Source organism: Corvus moneduloides, chromosome 7 (assembly GCF_009650955.1).
Source record: "Corvus moneduloides isolate bCorMon1 chromosome 7, bCorMon1.pri, whole genome shotgun sequence".
In the NCBI taxonomy this organism is placed as follows: Eukaryota; Metazoa; Chordata; class Aves; order Passeriformes; family Corvidae; genus Corvus; species Corvus moneduloides.
In genome coordinates, this window is record NC_045482.1 from 21,023,715 (window position 1) to 21,043,546 (window position 19,832).

The window sequence follows — 19,832 nt, forward strand, 5'->3', positions numbered from 1 at the left end:
TAGGCTATTCAAAGAAAATATGTATATTTGAATAGAACTGCAACTTCTTAATCATACAAAAAATAACATGAACACAAGTTTATTATTAATGACAGAGAAATTCTGAACAGAAACAAACTGATAAAAAGGTTTTCATAACTCACAGAAGAGCAGAAGAATTGAACACTATATTATGCGGCTCAAAGCAGAAAAATAGCTTTTTCGATACAAAAATAGCAAAACTGATTTGCATATTAAGGAGTACTTAAAAGTTAAAATAACACAATTTTTACTCAAGTTCTTTCAAGTTTTCTGCTCTAGAAAAAGCAATTAGTGAGTAATTATTTGTTGCCACATCTGCTTCAGCTCTGCTTCTGCAGTGCTCACTCCAGCTCAGGCACAAAGCCTCTCAGGGTAAAACAAAACCGAAGTAAGCAAAGGGTTTTACCCTGCTGTCTGGGGTGCATGCATGATACCCTAATAATAGTCTCAGGCAGATTTTGCTCTCAGATTTTGGATGGCTGGACTCTTTCACCTGCAACTGTCACTGTGAGTTTATATCAAAATTACCTTTCATGTATGCATAGGAATCTCTATGAGTTCAGAATAAAGATCTAATTTCAACCAATAAAAAAGTAGGAATGTGTGAAACCTCTTGCTTAAAAACATTCTTACCATACTTTTCAGTTATCCTATGGGTAAGATTTTCTAGTGATGAATTTAAACCAAAATATAAATAGATTTTACACGCCAAAAATATTGCAGTTTACACAGAATTAGACATTGCATAAAAATGCATTACTCTTACCTACTATGGAGAGAATGACAACCACAAAATCAAAAATATTCCAACCTATAGTAAAGTAGTAATGACGAAGTGAAATCAATTTCAGGACAAATTCTCCAGTGAAGAGTACGATAAACACCAGGTTAATCCAATATAAAATGTTTTCCATGTCTTCACTCTGATCATCTGTTTCTACCATCATTGTGACCATATTAAGGCAGATAAGTATCATGATACTGATATCAAATGCTTGTTTTGTTACAAAATCAAAGACCATGCCTTGGAATTTGTTCTGTTGTGGCAGAAGAAAGAGAAAAAAACGGTATTTCAGATTAATAAGTCTTTTCTAATATCACATTTTTTTTTTAGCTTACAACTTATTTCAGCCTAAGGCATAATTGGAAAAATCCAATTTTTAAATAGATGTAAAAATAACAGAAAATATTTTTATTCTTACTGCTGGTCGAGGTATAGGCTTTTGTGGTTTCTTTGAACCCAATTTTTTCATTGCATTGTAGTATTTCTTCTGTTCTTCTGTCATAAAAATGTCTTGACCTCCAAAGTAAACCAAAGAGAAAAAAACTGGTTACAATCATGTATCTTTATTGATTACTTATAAATAATACTAATAATCACTCTTGTTCACATTCTCATCTGTGGGAAAATTTAAGACAGACATAAAAATCCTCTTTTATAATCTTTATATTAAGTATTAAGCTACACAAAGTGTTAAGTTTGGCAGCTGGAACACTGATACCTTTTGAAACAGTGTTGACAAAACGCAAAGACTAAAGAGCGTACAAATAAAGATAATACAATGTTTATTATCAAAGGTCAGAAATCTACACTGCTGAGCTCTGTAACATGAAGGTAGTATAGCAAAGAATTTTTAAAGCTACATTTTGCTATTTCAATGGTTAGCCTTTTTATGACTCAATTATAGGCTGCAGTCTCAAATCCAGATCTTTACAAAGATGACATTGAGTATTTCACTAGCCATGGAGAGTCATATACTGTCACTTGTCCATCAAACCCTCATCAAGCCAAACTGTAAGCTTTAATAATTTAATGTATTTACTATTCAGAGCTCTTAACTAATTTATCATTAAAAAAAACTTATGAATAAAATTGTCATCAGTGGACCAAAAATAAGGGTTTTTTTTTACTTTCTTTTCAGAATAACGAGGTACTTATCTTCTTTTTCTGCTGGTTGAAATTGTCTATGATGACACCAATAAAAAGGTTCAAGGTAAAAAATGATCCAAAGATGATAAAGATGACAAAGTAAAGATACATGTACAGGTTATCTTCATACTTAGGCTGATCCAAAACCTGCAAAAAAGGCATAGAAACTATGCATTAGTTTAACAGTGACCGCAAAATATCTGCTCGATTGAATTTAGGGCTCTATGATTGTGACCTTTGCTTCTTACGGTCAAGTTCTGACATATCCATTCCACTGATCTTCAATCCACAAGAAGTTACATTCTTGAAAAAAAGACTTTATTATCAAACTTGATATTTCATTTTTAAAATTGTAACTGGCCTGTATGAATGTAGAATAAATACTGAAAACACAATTGGTTTAAACTAGCAAAGTTCCACCTGTCTGAGTGTACAGACAACCAGAAACACCAAGCTTTACATTTGCAGAATTTTCTGTAGATCTTGTGGGAGTCCCAGTTGTGGGCTTGTGGAGATTTCACTGCTATGGACACTTAGGAAACTGCACAGGATTATGGAAGAGAGGCATCCAGGCCATGTTTAGACTAAGCATATTTTCTTGGTACAGCTATGTAATGGCTCAATGCATAATGAGAGGAGGAAAAGGTATTTCATGGCAATGAAAAGGTATTTCATGGCAATAGGTAAGTCTGTTGTAGGATTGAGGAATTTTGATTCAACTGTACCATAGAGACCATGGAATCCTTTAGGACTGCTCCTCTGCTTTCCTCATTTCTTGTATTTTTCCCATAGTTTCCATTTTCTTTAACTACAAAGTTATAGTAACTCTTTGTTCTTTCATTTTTACTGTTATTTCTGAAAGCTGTGAAAATTGCATTCTCAAATCTTGGAGCTCATACAATCAAAACAAATGGAGTCGAGGGACTATACTTACATTACGAGAATCCACAGCTGCGTACATGATATCCATCCATCCTTTAAACGTAGCCTATAAAAAGAACACAGGTGTTTAGGTCACACTTTTCCTGGAAAATGGCTTGTCAGAAGAATTTTTTAGGAGCTGAAGACTAAGTGTCTTTAGTCCTCATCATAGAAACCAGCAGAGTGCAATGCTAATAGCTGACTCTTGCCTTCTATTGTATGTTTTATTCATGTACAAGAATTGCAAGCCAAGTCTAATATCTGACTACAGAGGACACAGCATCCATTAAGAACTTTTGTCTATTGTGAATAATATCTGATGTAAAAGGTATTTTCTTTGTGCATCAGCATTACAGGTTTACTTGATACAGATTCAATGCAGCTAAGGTGTATTAGGTTTGAATTACATTTTTTTTTCTCATAGTCAGTATAGCCTCTAGGCTTTGTGTTATTTCTGTAGAGTCACGGATTTATCCCACACTTCGTAATTCAAACCAGGAAGTGAGAGACAAAATTTCTAAATAATAAAAAAAAAAAAAGTAAAAAACTTTTAACTGTTACAAGTAAACAACAGAGATGTAGAAAGAGAAATAGAAATTAAGGACTGGTGACTTACCACTTGGAGCAGAGAAAGGTAACCAAGGCCTACATTGTCAAAGTTAACCTTCACATTCTTCCACCGGGCAGTTTCATTGTTTTGTATGAGCTCCTCACATTGACTAAAGTTGTTGATTTGGCTGATATCAAATCTCTCATCGGTTGTAGTGTTAACACAGTAGTAAAACTTTCCAGCAAATAGATTTACTCCCATGATACTAAAGATCAGCCAGAATATAAGGCAAACAAGAAGCACATTCATAATAGATGGAATTGCTCCTAACAGGGCATTCACCACCACCTGGAGTACAAATGAAACCGAAGAGAGACACTGTAAGAACATAGGCACCAGTATCTTACAAATACTTCATCAGCCTTTCTCAAATGTAACATGCTATTGTAATTCTAATATCTGTCTTACACTTCTTTAATTGTTGAGAGTAGCAAGTCAGAAAAGCAGTATAGAGAAAAGATAAAATGTCAACATAATTTGAAGGAAAAAATACAAATAGTAGCAAATGGTAGCTTTAAAGAATGGGAATAATAAAAACCAACCAGTTAAACTGAAAAAAAAAAAGGAAGAAGTAGTATTTATCAGTGCTTTTTAGAATATTTACTTAATGTATGTCTGCAAAACCATAATAATTATAATCACTGATTGACTCAAACAAACCAAATTTTTTATATTACATGTTTACTGGATAAACAAATCGAAGTAAGTTCAAATCTATTACTGAGCAAATTTCTAATTGAAAGTAACTTTGAGTCTTTTTAAAAATAAAATCCAGTGATGTTCATTTGGATGTTTACATATAGAATCAGAAAAGTAGAAATGTTCAAACCAGGAAAGCTACTGAGTATCTGAACACACCAGAGATGTTAGTGTTCAGGCAAGTGGCAGATAAAACTTGAAAAAGAGACTTGATTTAATTCCCAACTGAATTCTGGGAAAAATCAGGCTTCAGGAAAGAAAAATGTGAAAATGAATTCATGTGTGATGATGAGCAATGATTAAAAACATGCTAGAATGAAAATAAAACACTATGGAAAATAAAAATTGGGAGAAAGTAGGTCCATTATGAACGAGAATTATTAATTTAATGATGGAATCAATGATGCTAAATAAGTTAATTCCTATTTTAAATCTCTCTGTAAATAACTCTAAGAATATAAAAATTTTTAAATATAGAGCACTGCTGCCAGCTTTGCCAAAACAACTGAACCAGATCCTTAAAATTTAGTGAAGTTTGCTTTTTTGTTGTTTGTTTTGTTGTTGTTTTTTTTTTTAATGCAGAACACTACCTATTACTTTGATGGGCTTGTTTATAATTCATTTAGTTTATATGATGTAGGTACTAGGGCAGATCCTCTAGCATAATAAACTACTTCTTTCTGTTTAAAATACAAATATGTAGTGAAGGTCTATGAACTATTTTGGCATTACAGTTATATCTGCAACTAACAGCATCCATAGAATCAATGAATTTTAAAATTAGTCATCCAGGTAGATCGGCTTTCATTCCTTGCCCTTTTACAGAACAGAAAATAAACCCTTTGAATGTTAGATAGGTGATGAACCACCATCACATGTACTATAAAGTAGAATTGGGCTGAAGGAAAGGAGAAATTCCTGGTTTACTTTCAGGGCCCCGTTCCTGCCAAAACACTAGCTCTTGTGGGTGATACATTCTTTGGACAACATTTGAGAGACTATAGGACTTCAGTGAAATTGTTGTTCTATTAAATTTAGGAGCTGAATCAAATGAGGTTCCTTTCAATGTAAACTACTCCATGACTCTAGAAAAGTGCAGAATGGTGCATAAAGTCCAAACCTTCCATGCTTCTTTGTTTGTTTGTACATTTTTTCCACATATTTTAAATCAAATGTTTTAATAAGTGGTTATTTCTAGTAGGGAAATTTAAAACAAATCAGAACTGTTTCTTAATCATACTAAAAATCTCCTTAGCTATACCTGTTATAAATTAAAAAGCAAAAGTAATACAGAATTATATAAGTCAGCATCTGGGTAGAGAGGATTCCCTGACTGATGGATAAATCTCTTCTGACTATTTCAACAGTGCTGTCTTATGTTGACAAGCTTGTACATAGCATTGTAAACCACATGACCATGGAAGGCCATAAGGCATTGTCTGACCTATGCAAATGAACAGTCTAATAACAATGCTGAATTAGTTCAAATTGGAAAATCATGAACACACTTATTCTTAAAGCAAGCTTGACCGGAATAATAAATGAAAAAATAATTTTTTTCCCAATTTGGGAATAATTTCCAAATATATTAGGCTTTTTTTAATTGAAAGTTATCTCAATTCTTCTACTTAAAAAATATTCTTAAATATTCTTAAATGTAATAATATCATCCATCAGGAATGATTCTTGAGATATAAAGGGATAGTTAATGAAGTGAAAATATTTGTCCTTGAGCTTTCAGTCTCAGTACACCCAAGAGTTCTGTTCCTCTTTCTGCTGCAGCTGCAGGTCCAGTCATGTTCTTTCTTTAATTGCTGGATTTCTACAGCTGACCTACTTTCTCTGGTTTTAGTCTGAGTCCTGAAGCTATAGAGAACCAGTTTGTGATATGAATCATCAGAAGAAACTCTAAACATATGGTTGAGCATCACTGAAAACACTGATCCAGACACCTTCCAGCTTCCACTGGTTGTAAGGGTGTGAGAAAAGGGGCTAGGCCTGACAGCAGATGAAAGTAGAGGAAGCATAAGAAAGTCATCAAACCCTTTGTTTTCTGGTTGAAAGAAAAAGGTATTATGTGCCTAGCACCATATAGCAGTGAGTGATACTGCTTGGGACAGAGCAGGGACAGATTATTATATTCCCACCAGCTATTTTAATGAAGTACCAAGTGCAAATTAAAGTATACCTTTCCTAGCAATAACATTGGTAGGAAGATGCAGGAAAAAAAAAATCACGTTTTTCATAGGGGCAATTTTTTTTTACTAATTACTAGTTTGGGCAGGCACAAGTCCTAATCCTAGAGAATAGTACAGTGAGTTTAAATTTTTATATGTATTGAAAAGGATTTCCTGCTTGTATATGGGAAGTATAATGCTCAATGGAAGCAAATTTAAGTGTCTATGCAAATACATGCATGGTACTGTATTGTCATATTTTCAGTTCATACATGATAAACACCAATGGAATGATTATGTTATGAACAGGCATGTGAATTTCCATGAATCAGACCTTAAAATGTTCTCATACTAATCTCTTCATCAACTTGAGCTACTGTATCTTTAAAGACACTAAATTTGGAATTAATTACTTTAGATAAGGCAAAATTCATTACACCCATAGGAAAATTTCAGTGGTTAATTGCCTAACTAATGAAACTACAGGTCACATTTCTAGTCTTAAGAAATATAACTTCATCCACTACTTTTTATTGGTTTTTTGCTAAACTCATAAATCTCCTCCTCATCTGGGTACTGTACAAAGAGATACAGTTGGCAGAGCAGGATCAAAGCCATAGGTAAAGTTTACACCAACATGGAAGTCATGGGATTGACAATTACCCATAAACCTTCATGACAAGGTTATTGGTTTTTCCCTTGCAATAAAAAATTGCCACTTAAGCAATTTACTGTGCATATAAAATTTGAAATATTTTTATTTTGTTGTTTCTGTTTTGCTAATCTTTGTCACAAAAGAACCCCAACCCAACAGTTAACGTGGTTTTAGTGAGATAATACTGATGCTTTGGACAGGCCTTACCTCTGATATAAACATCCCAATTTTCAAATTTGCTTTAGTAAAGGTCCAGAAATTTGTTGGAGACAAGGAAATGCTATTTCCTGTTTGAATTTATAACATTTTATCAAAGTCCATTTCCTTTTCGGTTGAAGTCTCTTCTCTTACTCTCCACACACAGAGAGCGTGACATTTTCTTCAGAAGCTCACCAATTTGTAGTTAACTTACAAATTAGCTAATCAGCTTATCACCTGGGGTGCCAAAGAATAGTGATCACAGGAGGGAGCTCACACAGGGATCCCTTTTAATTATGGCAGTAGGGTTCCAGTTCTGGTGCATCTGCTGATGCCCACTATGGCAGTATGTCCAAGAGAGACAGATGGACCCTGAAAGTGTAAGCCAGACATCTTCCTGTGGCTAGAAATATCTGCCATATCTGGTTGTTCACTACTACCCCTAAGAGAAACATTTCTAGAGCTTTCGAGTCATAGCAGAGTACATCAGGTCTTTGTCCATTTCAGTGCACCAAAGAAGTGATCTATGCTCATCACTTCGACTTTGCACTGAGACAGATGGAATGTGCCCTGAGGGTCTCAGCTGTGGTAGCTGATACGGTGATAATGAGCAGCTGGGGACAGTAACTTCTCAAATATACCAGCAAAAATCTAACATGTTTTCAGGCTGCTTAGTGCTCTATAGATTATAATCAACATTTTACAATCAATATGGAAAGCAGTAAGCAACCAGAAATCACAAAACCAGCTTGATCTTTGATATGCTAGAAAAGTTTTCTTAAATAGAATGCAGTAGTTCTAATATGAAAGAGAGGTGTTTTAATAGTGCCAATTTACTTATTAACGTACAAAGTAATTACAGAACTTTTAGTTCTAAAAGACGTTCCCAATTTATATACACAGAACACTGTATTAAAAGATATAGACTATGTATGATAGTCTAAACTGGTACAAAATACACATGTGCATGCATACATGGGTGTATGTGCACACACTTTTAAGAGGAAGTATTGGAGATTTTTTAAACTGTTCTGACTATAGCAGTATGTAATTGTATAGGATAAATTCAGTAACACTGCATAGATCCATGCAGTTGATAAATCCTTGGGCCCTCCATGAAAATATGAAAAATGGTGAAAGGCCAAGGAGCCTCATTAAGTGTAACAGTATGTGCAATAACACATGAATTCATATAAGCAGATGAAGCCTTTTGCTTATATGTTAGTGATAAATGTGAAATATATAGGATGGTAGGGTAGCATTTCTGCATGGATTGGCCGTTGATTATTCTGCATGCATTGTTTCTGTGGATGCATGCATTATTTCAGATTCTTTCATGTTGTCTTACCCTCATCCCTTCAAATCGCGACAAGGCTCTTAGAGGTCTCAAAGCTCTTAGTGTCCTAAGGGACTTAATCGCACCAAGTTCTGAGTAGCCCAAGGCATTAGCTGTTAAGCTAACCAAAGAGACCTACACAAAAACAGAAAGGCAATATTGCTCATTCATCTTTATATCCTTCTGATACATATGGTGGGAATGATGTGGGCCCTGAACTTCTCAAGAAGATTCAAGGCTGGACCTCTTTCTCCAGGAAACCCTCTATAATGCAGAAAGATCTTTATGTCAGACAAAATAGAATAAAAGTATATTCTAAATACCTGTTGATGAAATCATGTTGGTAGAATGGTATAAAAGTGCCTTCTAAATTCACATAAACCAGTCAACATTTGGTGGGATTTAAAGAAAAATGAAGTCACATGCAAAAACAAAACACCCAAAAGCTTGGGTGAATTGGAATGGACAATTTAGGTCAGGACTTCCCATGATATCTTCAGAACTTGATGAGAATGTAAACGCTCTCAAAAACCACATCCAGACCTTGCTTTTGGTCAAATGTAACTTTCTAGTGTCCAGAAAATCTTATTCAACAGCCATAGATACCAGTGCTGTTCAGATTTAACCAGACTAATCAAGACTGAGAACCAACTGTTTGTTAGACAATGGTAGAAGCTTCATTTTTAGGCATATCCACACTTCATTACATTCCCTGTGACTCCTTTAACCACTTCATCAATTCTGTCTTGCAAAACGCTGGTCTGGTCTGCAGGCAGATGAGTAAATAAACTAGAATAGCTGTAAAATAAATAATACAATTATCTTTCATCAATAATCCTTGGAAATGTATTTCTAATAGCCATTGGGAAGGAGTGGCCCTAATAAATTAAAAATAAAACAAATCACCTTCTATGTCTGTCCATTTAATGCCCTTCCCTTCTATCCTTCCTATTCTCTCAATTCCTACATCTCCAAATTGTTCTTTTTGCTTTTTTATCTCAATCCCCTGACTACAGATTAAAAAGAATGCTTCAGATTTTTTTTTTTAATTTCACCAGGGTAAGGTTGACATAGAAAACTAACAAAGCTACTTACAAGGGTCAGTAAGTAGTACTGACAGAAGTAACTAAAACACAGATTATCAAATAAGAATTAAGTATTTGTTGATAAATGGAAGCTCTACTGCTCATGGCAATTTACACATCTGATGATTGAGCCAATACACGTTTCACAAAGGTACAGACTCAATCATAAAATACTAGATGTGCATATAGTCGTGTCTTACCATAGGATTTGCAATGCTGGTCTGGATTTACCAGTTGTAGTGTTTTCCAAGCTCTGTGTAGTAAAAACCTCATGACCTATCACTGTAGTTTTAGGGAGTTATTTAGCAATTTCTACAGAATTCTGCTGCTTTTCGTAATGTGCAAATAGGTGGTTTAAGACATATTCTTAGCTTGCATTCCATAGGAATTACACATGTGGAACTGAGAGATGCCTTTTAGCACAGACAGGGGTAACTCAGGCTATTGGGGATGGAAGGGAAATGAATATTTTCTATATGGTTAAAGATCTGTAGTCTTCCATTTATGCTACCCAGTACTGTACATACTTTGTTGAGCATGTAGACTTGAAATTAGAATGCACTTCTCACTAGGTCTCCTTCAGACAATGTGTATCTGCTCCTTGGTAGTGCAACCTTTGGAAAATCATGTGGCAACCCATTCCAAGGGGACTCATCTATGGTTCTCTGAAGTGTCTCTTTGAGGTTACCCCCATGATACAGTGAAAAATGTGAGAGTACTGAATAGTACCATGGAACTGACAATTCCTAGCAGTATTTTCCTTTCATATTGCACATATTCCTTTCATATTATTGAGTGACAGGACACTTGAATCAGACCTTAAAATGTCTCATACTAATCTCTTCATCAACTTGAGCTACTGTATCTTTAAAGACACTAAACTTGGAATTAATTACTTTAAATAAGGCAAAATTCATTACACCCATAGGAAAATTTCAGTGGTTAATTGCCTAACTAATGAAACTACAGTAATTGATTAGAATATTAGAAACAGTTTAAGAAATTGCTTCCATACCTAACAAAAACTGAAGGGGATGAACAGCATCCCTTCTATACCACCAAAAAAAAAAAAAAAAAAAGCAAAAAGCATCATTTCCAGAAAGCATTACAACTTCATAAAACTAGAGAATTTCAACAAAATACCTCTAGAGAAATAAGTATATCCAAATTTTTTTTCCTTTCTGAACCAAATTATAAACCATACCACCACAACAGTTAAAATAGAGTTTTCATTAAATAGAATAGAAATCTTATCCTGAAAACATAATATTCTGATTTTTAGAGCTTGTCATACAGGACATGAAAAAGAATACATACATCAACAATCAGGAAGTCCAGCCAGCACCACGCATTAGTGAAATAGGTTTGAAAGCCATAAGCCACCCATTTTAAAAGCATTTCCAGAATGAAGATATAGGTGAAAACTTTGTCAGCATATTCCAGCATGGTCTTGATAGTTTTACGTTGCTCTATGTAGATATCTTCAAATGCCTGTGAAAAAGATTTTTGAAGATATAATTAAATGTCTTCACAATTTGCAGTGTGGTACAGAATGGTCAGGAAAAAATTTGAATTGAAAATATATACTTGATGATAAGGCATGTATCTTTCCCTCAAGTATAACTTTGGCTTTCAGTTAACACTTTTCATAAAGTTGGGTCCAAACAATATTCAGCTATCAGCTGAGCTGAACAGAGATACACAAAACTTACTGTAAGACCACTCTTCAAACTTCATTTTAATTTGTTTCCATGGGTAGTGTTTGTGTGGCTAGGTTTTGGTAGTGGGGGGAGATAGAGGGATGGCTTCTGTGGGAAGCTTCTAGAAGCCAATGCCAGCTGGCTCCAGGACAGACCCAACACTGCCCAAGGCCAAGCAAATCAGGTATAATAGTAACGCCTCTATGACAACATATTTAAGAAGGAAAAAAAAAAAAATATTGCACAGGTGGAATTGCAGTCAGAGTGGAGTGAGAATATGTGGGAGGAACAGCCCTGCAGACTTTAAGGCCAGTAGAGAAGGAGGGGGAGGAGGTGCTCCAGGCACTGGAGCTGAGATGGCCCTGCAGCCCATGGTGAAGACCATGGTGAAGCAGCTGTGCCCCTGCAGCCCATGGAGATCCACAAGGACACAGAGATCCACCTGCAGCCCAAGGAGGAGCCCAAGCTGGAGCAGGAGCATGCCCAAGAACAGGCTGTGAATCTTGGGAAACCCATGCTGGAGCAGGCTCCTGGCAGGGACCTGCAGACCATGGAGAGAGGAGCCCATGCTGGAGCAGGTGTCCAAGTAGGACTTGTAGGACCAATAGGACCCCCATGGTGGGGGGTCCACGCTGGATCAGGCTGTGCCTGAAGGACTGTACCCCATGGAAGAGTGACCCACATCACAGCAGTTTGTGGAGAACTGTTCCCTGTGGGATGGACTCACACTGGAGGAGTTCACAGAGAACTGTCTCCCATGGAAGACACCCCAGGCTGGAGCAGGGGAAGGACTCCTCTCCCTGAGCAGTGGCAGAAACAACCTCTGATGAACTGACCATAACTCCCATTCCTTGTCTCCCTGTGCTGCTGGGGGAGGATGTAGAGCTGGGAAAGAGGGAGGGATGGGGTGAAGGTGTTTTTAAGATTTATTTTACTTCTCATTATCCTGCTCTGATTTTGTTAACAATAAATTCAGTTAATACCCCTAGGCTGAGTCTGTTTTGCCCACCACAGTATTTGGTGGGTGATCTCTCCCGGGCCTTATCTCAACCCATGAACCCTCCATTATATTTTCTCTCTCCTGTCCACCTGTGGAGCGGAGTTACAGACCACCTTTTGTGGGTACCTGTCATCCAGGCAGGGTCATGCACTGGGTCACTACATATAGCAAGGGCTTATTGACATAAGGACCTCCTTTGTGGGAGTTACAAATTTATATTAAAATTATATGAGGGATTTAAAAATGACTCTGTGATACAGTTTTTTTGGGGAATAATTGAAACCAAACTATGCACGCTAACCTACAAAGCAATCCTAAATAGAGAGAACTGTCTTGTCAAAAGAAAATGTATCCATTGACAGTGAATCACTGTGCATTGAGCCAAGTGTAGCAAGAATATTATATTTTGCCCCTGTTATGAGGAACTCATTACTTCAATATCTACACAATGCCCCTGATTTAACACCAATCTGTAAAACACCTGATGGAATTGTGTTGGCAACTTACATCTGAGTTTGACAATTCAAGTTGCTGCTGGTAAGTTCCTAGCTCAGCTGTGTTTTTATTTAAATGTGTATTTAAAAAAAAAAAAGCTATTATCATCAATATGAAGACATGTGAACACCAGTCTGATAAAACTAATTTCTTATTTCCATTAACACTACATTTTGAACTTGCCAAGCAATTTGTTTCACAGCCCACAAGCAAACTCTTACATGTCCTACAATATATGCCAAATACTTGCGGGTGTATGTTTTTATTAGAACATTTATAAATTGGGTATCAAATTCTAATTTTTTACCTGTAGCTATGTGATTAACTGTAATTTTAAATGCTTGATGCTTAAAATCACAATAGTCACAATAGTTCCACACTTAATTTACCAGAGCACCGCTGCTGAGAAGAATCATGAAGACTATGAAGGTCTCAAACCAGTTGTGTTCAACAATCTTATAGCAGGTTTTCCTAAGATTCCACCAGACTTTCCCCTTTCCTTCTTCTACACTGACTTGACAGCATTTGAATCTCCGTACACACCCTAAATGTAAAGTGATAACAAATTTTGAGATGTCAGAATAAAGTAAGTGTTTATTAGGAATCACAATGAATGGTAGTCATTTGACTTATTTCAGTCCTACTGCAATAGATCCTTGTAACTCCTCATTTTTGTTTCAATATTCAAAGTTAAAGCTTTGTATCTTTCATAATACCCTCCAAAGAGAGAGATAACACACAAGAACAGTAAATCTATGGCAGTAACTCTGAAGGAGTTACTAATACAAGCAGATATTACGACTATAATCACAAAACTTCTTTTGATTTTGAATAAAATGAGAATCCTGCCCAAGTCAACACAATTAGGTCTATTTATCTTGCATATGGGTTTTTTTGCCTACCTTCTGTAAAACAAGCTTCTGGCTCCAGAACTTCTTCAGGTTCTGCTTCTGGCTGTTCACCTTCTGGAGGTAGTCCAATATCAACTGTGCTGCCTTCTGATGAACTGGATGCATTCAATTTCTGTGAACAAAACCCCACATAATTTTTTTTTTTCCAGTTTTATTATTTTGAATAGAAGTTAATGTTGGAAATGTATATCAAAATATTTTGAATGTATTGAGTGCTCTGATATTGAAAGAACTTCTTATTTACAATCTATAGTGCCAAATTGCTCTACTACAGGTGAGGTCACAAGATTAGAAACTACATAATATGCGTTTTCCATATTGAAAATACTTTGATATTTTCATACAAGGAATTGCTGAAATTACTAGACTACTATTCTGAGCCACACATAAGAATTTTGAAGTGAAATTTCAAGTAAGCTAAGAATGAGTGCTTTCCACATTTTGTACTGTTTAATTATTCCAATCATGTGGCTGCATTTTAGATCACACTTCAGATAGCATGTGTTAATACAAATAAATTTCCAACATCATGACCAAACCAACAGCAAGCTGCACAGATGTATTTTCATGTCTCAAGTAAATATTATTTTAGCAAGTCTGTAAAAATCTAAATCTAAAAAGTTTGACTATAATTTTTTCATTATTATCGACATGAAAACACATGAGTTGTATAGGATAATTTAATTATCTTTATTTCTGAAAGAGCAGCACATTACCTTAGGAGCAGTAGCTGATATTTTGCATACTCACTTGCCAATGCATTTTCTGGATTTATTGTGCATTTTGAAACTACTTATTACTTTGGTACAGTACACATAGATGTCCAATTATTGTAAAAGGCCTAAAATATTTTGAAATACTGAAGTGAAAACAAATACTTTTAAAGCAATACTGTAAATAAAATAATACTGCACCAATAAATCATACCAGTAATATAATCCAAACCTTAAAAATTATTCTTTCACACTGTCATATGATGTTGGCAACAGACAAATATGAGTACTATAATAAGTAAAAGTAGTTTGATTACAGCATTCTATGACTTGTCTAATGTTATCACTATATGGAGTATAACATCAGTAAAATGGCTGCATTGATAAGTAGCTAATCTTATAAAGGGAATGATGTAAGCAGATTTAGAATAGAGTCTATAGGGAATCAATATTAGACAGAGATGGTCTATGGTAACATCAAAGATACATATTTTTGCTGACACTTAAATCTGAAGTTAGAGGCATTATTCCTTTAAAATATTTCTGAGTAGCTTCAAATTCTATACAGTTTTTTGTAAAGGAAATGTAAAAAGTATTAATCTGTGGATACAGAAAGTAACTTGAAACTTTAATGGAATTTTACATAGCAACAAATATTCAAAAGATTCATTCCTTTCTCCCCCACTCTAACTCAATTGAACCACACCGACAATACATTGTGTTGTAATTTTGACATAAGCGTAACTTTGATTTTTGTGTACCATGGTTCACTATAGAGCACATTTCAGAGGAAGGCCGAGCAAATGGAAACATGTACTGGAAGGTGTATTATGCACCTAGTTTCAGTGACACCTACACACCCATTTCATCTATGTTTTTTTTTAAATCCCAGCTTAGACATTTATGTCTCATATTTCTGCATGAGTTTTAACATCTATTGAGGTCAGGTCCAATGTACAAAGAGATGGATGCATGCTTTTCTGCAGATTATTATCGACCAATTTCCCATTGCAATATGTTTGAATTATAGATAATGCATGGCAGTTTGGTCATTGTGGAATACTGCCTCTAAAATGGAGAAACTGGAAAGTATGGGATAAATACTGTAGTCCTCAAGTAAGGACCACAGCATTTAAACATCAGTTGAAGTCAATCATCAGTTTGAGGAAAGGCCAGAAATACCATAAATGCAAGGTACATTCCAAAAAAATTATATACGATGTTAAAAATTACCATTTATCAATACAATACAGTAAATAATTTTTAAAATGAGAAGTGACTGTTTTTATTACATAGTGTTTTCTTAAAATGTTGCTTGCATCATTCCAATCTGGAGAGCATTTCTAGCAGAATGCTGTAGTAGTAGCAGAGCAAACAAAAATTATGAACTGGCTGAACCATAAGTTTGAAAGACCTACTGTCCATTCTCTAACAGGAAAATGAAGAGTTCAGTGACTCGGATATTATGCAGTTAGTTTAATAAGCACAGTGGGTAATGAATTCCTATTACTGAAATTGCTTAAGACTAACAGTTAACTCAACATGGAAGATTAGAGATAACCACTATAAGGAGAGATCAAAAATATCAGATAGGAAGGTAGAAAATTATCAATAGAACTGTCAATTATCAGGAACATCAAAAAGACAACTTTATTTATGTGGGGCACTGTGTATGGTGAGATGTATCTTTCAAGTCTCTTCTCACTAAAACTCTGGTATGCTTCATTTACAGAGCTGTAACAATAATCACAGGAGTTAAACCAAACAGAAAAATCCTAAATTGAATGAACAGCAGCTGATACTTGAAATGCAACAATAAATGCCTTGTCCCACTGAGAACTCAGTTACTCTTCTGTTGACTTAAGAGTATTTCCTTAGCATGCTGCTCTATTATACCTGAATTTAGCCCCAACCTGATCAGTAGGTAAAGAAAAACATTATAAAAATTATTCAATAAATTCAGTCTGTAATAATTCAGCATCATTTGGGAAAGGAAAAAAAAATAGAAATTTTCAACAGTATAATTTATTTTGTCATTTTTCTTTGTAATTTTTAACATTGAATTTATTGTATGTCATTATGTACAAAATTTATAAAATTTAGTATGCACTAGAAACATCTAGGAAGGTTTTATGATACAACATCTCAAGATTTTATCAACTCAATTTCAGTATGCTAGGAAAACTTTTCAGTAACATTCACATATGTCCACAGCAAACTTACGCACTGGTATAAAGCACCTGACCCAGGGACTTTGTACTGATTTCTGGGTATGCAACACAACATCACCTGGGAATGGGCCATGTTATTGCTGTTATGTTTTGTCCATGCCTTAATACATAGGAAGACTTTTTCTAGCACTTACTGTGACTTGCCAGTGTTCATGCATACGGAATCCAACTGGATAGCTAGACTACCCCTAACTGCAGACCCTGATGTGTTAGGTATATAGCATATATCCCAGTTCTTTACCTGAACATATCTGAAAGTTACCTTTGTACTTGGTAAATCGCTCTCTGCTTACCAGCATTACAAAAACTGGATTTAGGCAATGGCTATTTACTTGACTTGTATATAGCTTTTTAAAAAAATGAATCTATAGAAACAAGATAATCACCAAACCCAAGCATTAGTTTTGATCTAATAGTAAGTCCCTTTTAAGCTTTTTGTTATACCATGATTCTAGATTTCAAAAGTATTCAGTCATGCAGATTATAAGAGATTTATCCAGATCAAGCACTAGACACTCTTTGAGACTTATGAAGATAGAAATTTTGTGAATAGTATGCTAAGAAAATTATTCTCAGAGAAATCTGTTTTTCAAAACCTTAGAATGTACATACTCCACCTCCTTTTCAAAGTAAACAGTAAGAGGACAAAAGTAGTTACATGTTTCTAGAGCAGCAGTATACTGATTATCATAGAGAGTGAAATAACTTTACATCACGTGTACCAACAGCCTTGCCAGTCATACTTTAGTCAGCAATACAGTACAGTATGAAATACAGATTTTAGTTTAGCTTTCAAGATAGGAAAGCAGCTTGCCTATCAGAGAAGCATTGCAAAAAGCAGCAGCCAAGTTTAGGTCAGGAAGTTTTTGACATAATTACTTTCTGAACCTTGACAACATCTCATAGATTCATACAATTCTGCTTCACTTACAGCCAAACCTTTTACCTTCTAACATTTCTTTCTTGGTTTGTTCCAAAGATGATCTGAGAGTAGCTGGACAGCTCTTAGCTTAACATTTTTAACAAAGCCTGAAATTTCATGATTGGCCAGGATGCCACTTATAGCTGTTGAAATAATTTAAGGGACAGAAGGAGCAAAGAGCAGGACAGACATAAGCGGGAAGATAGCGCCAAGAGAAACCACCATTTTGATTTTGCTTTCAATTTCCTTTCCTCTCAAATACCTGTGAAAATGCTAAATAATGGAAATTATACTGGTTTTATTTTCTCAGTAGTGTGTATGTCAGTATGAAATGTTCTGTGATATAAATGGCAATATTATATCCAAAGTATCCAGTCTTTTTCAGTACAGCTATATCACCTATAAAATCTTTGAAGTGGTAGATATCACTGTGATTCCACTGGTGTAATTAAGTGGAATCTGAATGTCTCTCTTTCTAATGCCTATACAGTTAAGCAGAATAACTCTATCAGTACAAAAAAACGGAACACCGTAAATCAAAACAAAATAATTTTGTGATGATTATTGGTTGCAAATACTGCAAAAACCACTATCTCTAAGTTATAGTCCACTCTGTACTGTATTGGTATTCATAATTCCTTTGATCTACTTATTCATGAGAACTTAATAAATGAAAATATTTGCAAAAAAGTTGTATGAAAGCAAAAGGATTTTAAGTAGCAGTGGAGATATGCTCCAGTGGGAAAAAAGCTCTCCCACCAGCAGCTACTTAAAAAGGCTCTTTAATTTATACAAGCAATACTGAAAGGATATTTCTGCAACTGAGTAAGTGACTGCCGTTTGAAAATATTAATTAAGTGAACTTCAGTTAACCCTAACATTAACAACTTATTATCATCCACAGTGAATCACATTATGCCAATACAATGTGACCAATTCACAAGAAAAAGGCTAAATTCTTCAGAGTATCAAAGGATTTTAAATAATGAATATTTTAAAATCAAAATACATTTTATCAGATAACTTCTTCTTACCAAATATAAGAGGAAAAGCTCTGAAGCAAGTATATTTTAACTCCACTGATTTACCAAACTGAAAGCAGCAACTCTGGTGTTGTAAATATTATGGCAATGTTTAATAGGTGAGATGTAGATCATACTGAAGCTGGTGAACTTCCGGACCTTTTGATCCAAACTCAGTAGCTCATTTACTAGAATGTTGAATTGTATTTATTTCTGATGAGATGAGAATAAGTTTCTCAAGGCAGACAATTTTAGATGCTTGGGGAGGTAATTATTTTTGAGCATAAATTAAAGAGTTATAGTAAGATTGAATTGGGCCACATCTTGCTATTAGTTTTCTCTTTGCACCTGTACACCTAAGTGTGAGCGTAAGTAAGAGCAGAACTGATCTCTGAATGTTTGACCAGCCAAATAAGAGTTTTGTATTAATTCTTTTAACCAAATTATGGTCACATGCTTTGACTGCAGAAATTAAATTAATTTCATGCTTAATGGTGCTTCAAGTACTGCATATTAATCACCAAAATAACAAAATGCTTATACAAGTACTAAAGAAAAGCACTTCTAAGAAAAAAGAATGTGAAAAATAAAATCATGACTATGATGAGTTTACAGGTTACCTCCATTAGAAGTTAAAATACAATAGTATGAAAGTTTTCTAAAACAGCTATCAGCTTTTCATTATCAACACAATTTACAGATGGACATATATATATATATATATATATAAGCTTCTGATGAGAAACATGGCGTATGTGTTACATATTCTGTCTTCCCTCAAAACAAAAGAAAACCCCTCAAGAACAGAATCTTGACAACTATATCAAGACTGGGAAAGGTACATAGCATGCACTGCAAAATACTACTGAAATATCACGGAAAGTATCGGAACCACAGAAATCTTGGGGCTGCCGCTCTTGCCTGACCATGCTGTGATGCGAGTCCCGTGGCTCAGCAGGGAGCAGCTGTGCATGTTGGTACTTATTGCAATGAATGGGACAGGATCGTAGCTGAAGAGCATGCAGGCCAGTCAATATCCGCTAAAAGGTGATTAAATATATATAGAGAGAGATGTATAACTTGCTTAGGTAACCTGTGTAAAACTGGTGACACGATGCTCTGCCTCGCTAAAAGGCACCAGAGCTGCCCGCTTGACTGATCCAGCTTGGTTCTACTCCTGTGAGAAGTAAGAACGGTAGGAAATGA

The 19,832-nt window shown here is 35.1% G+C and overlaps 1 protein-coding gene across 5 annotated transcripts in view; it reads right to left on the reverse strand.

Moving 5' to 3' along the window:
* SCN2A (sodium voltage-gated channel alpha subunit 2) overlaps positions 1 to 19,832 on the reverse strand; it is a 76,393-nt gene that overhangs the window by 3,654 nt on the left and 52,907 nt on the right. For all 5 annotated transcript variants that reach the window (XM_032114387.1, XM_032114392.1, XM_032114389.1 and 2 more), the window contains exons 18-26: positions 13,730 to 13,850; positions 13,217 to 13,371; positions 10,950 to 11,123; positions 8,560 to 8,682; positions 3,489 to 3,770; positions 2,886 to 2,939; positions 1,961 to 2,098; positions 1,224 to 1,328; positions 788 to 1,058 (exon numbers count right to left, since the gene is read on the reverse strand). In XM_032114387.1, coding sequence (XP_031970278.1) covers positions 788 to 1,058; positions 1,224 to 1,328; positions 1,961 to 2,098; positions 2,886 to 2,939; positions 3,489 to 3,770; positions 8,560 to 8,682; positions 10,950 to 11,123; positions 13,217 to 13,371; positions 13,730 to 13,850 — 1,423 coding nt within the window. The remainder of the gene's footprint in view (positions 1 to 787; positions 1,059 to 1,223; positions 1,329 to 1,960; positions 2,099 to 2,885; positions 2,940 to 3,488; positions 3,771 to 8,559; positions 8,683 to 10,949; positions 11,124 to 13,216; positions 13,372 to 13,729; positions 13,851 to 19,832) is intronic.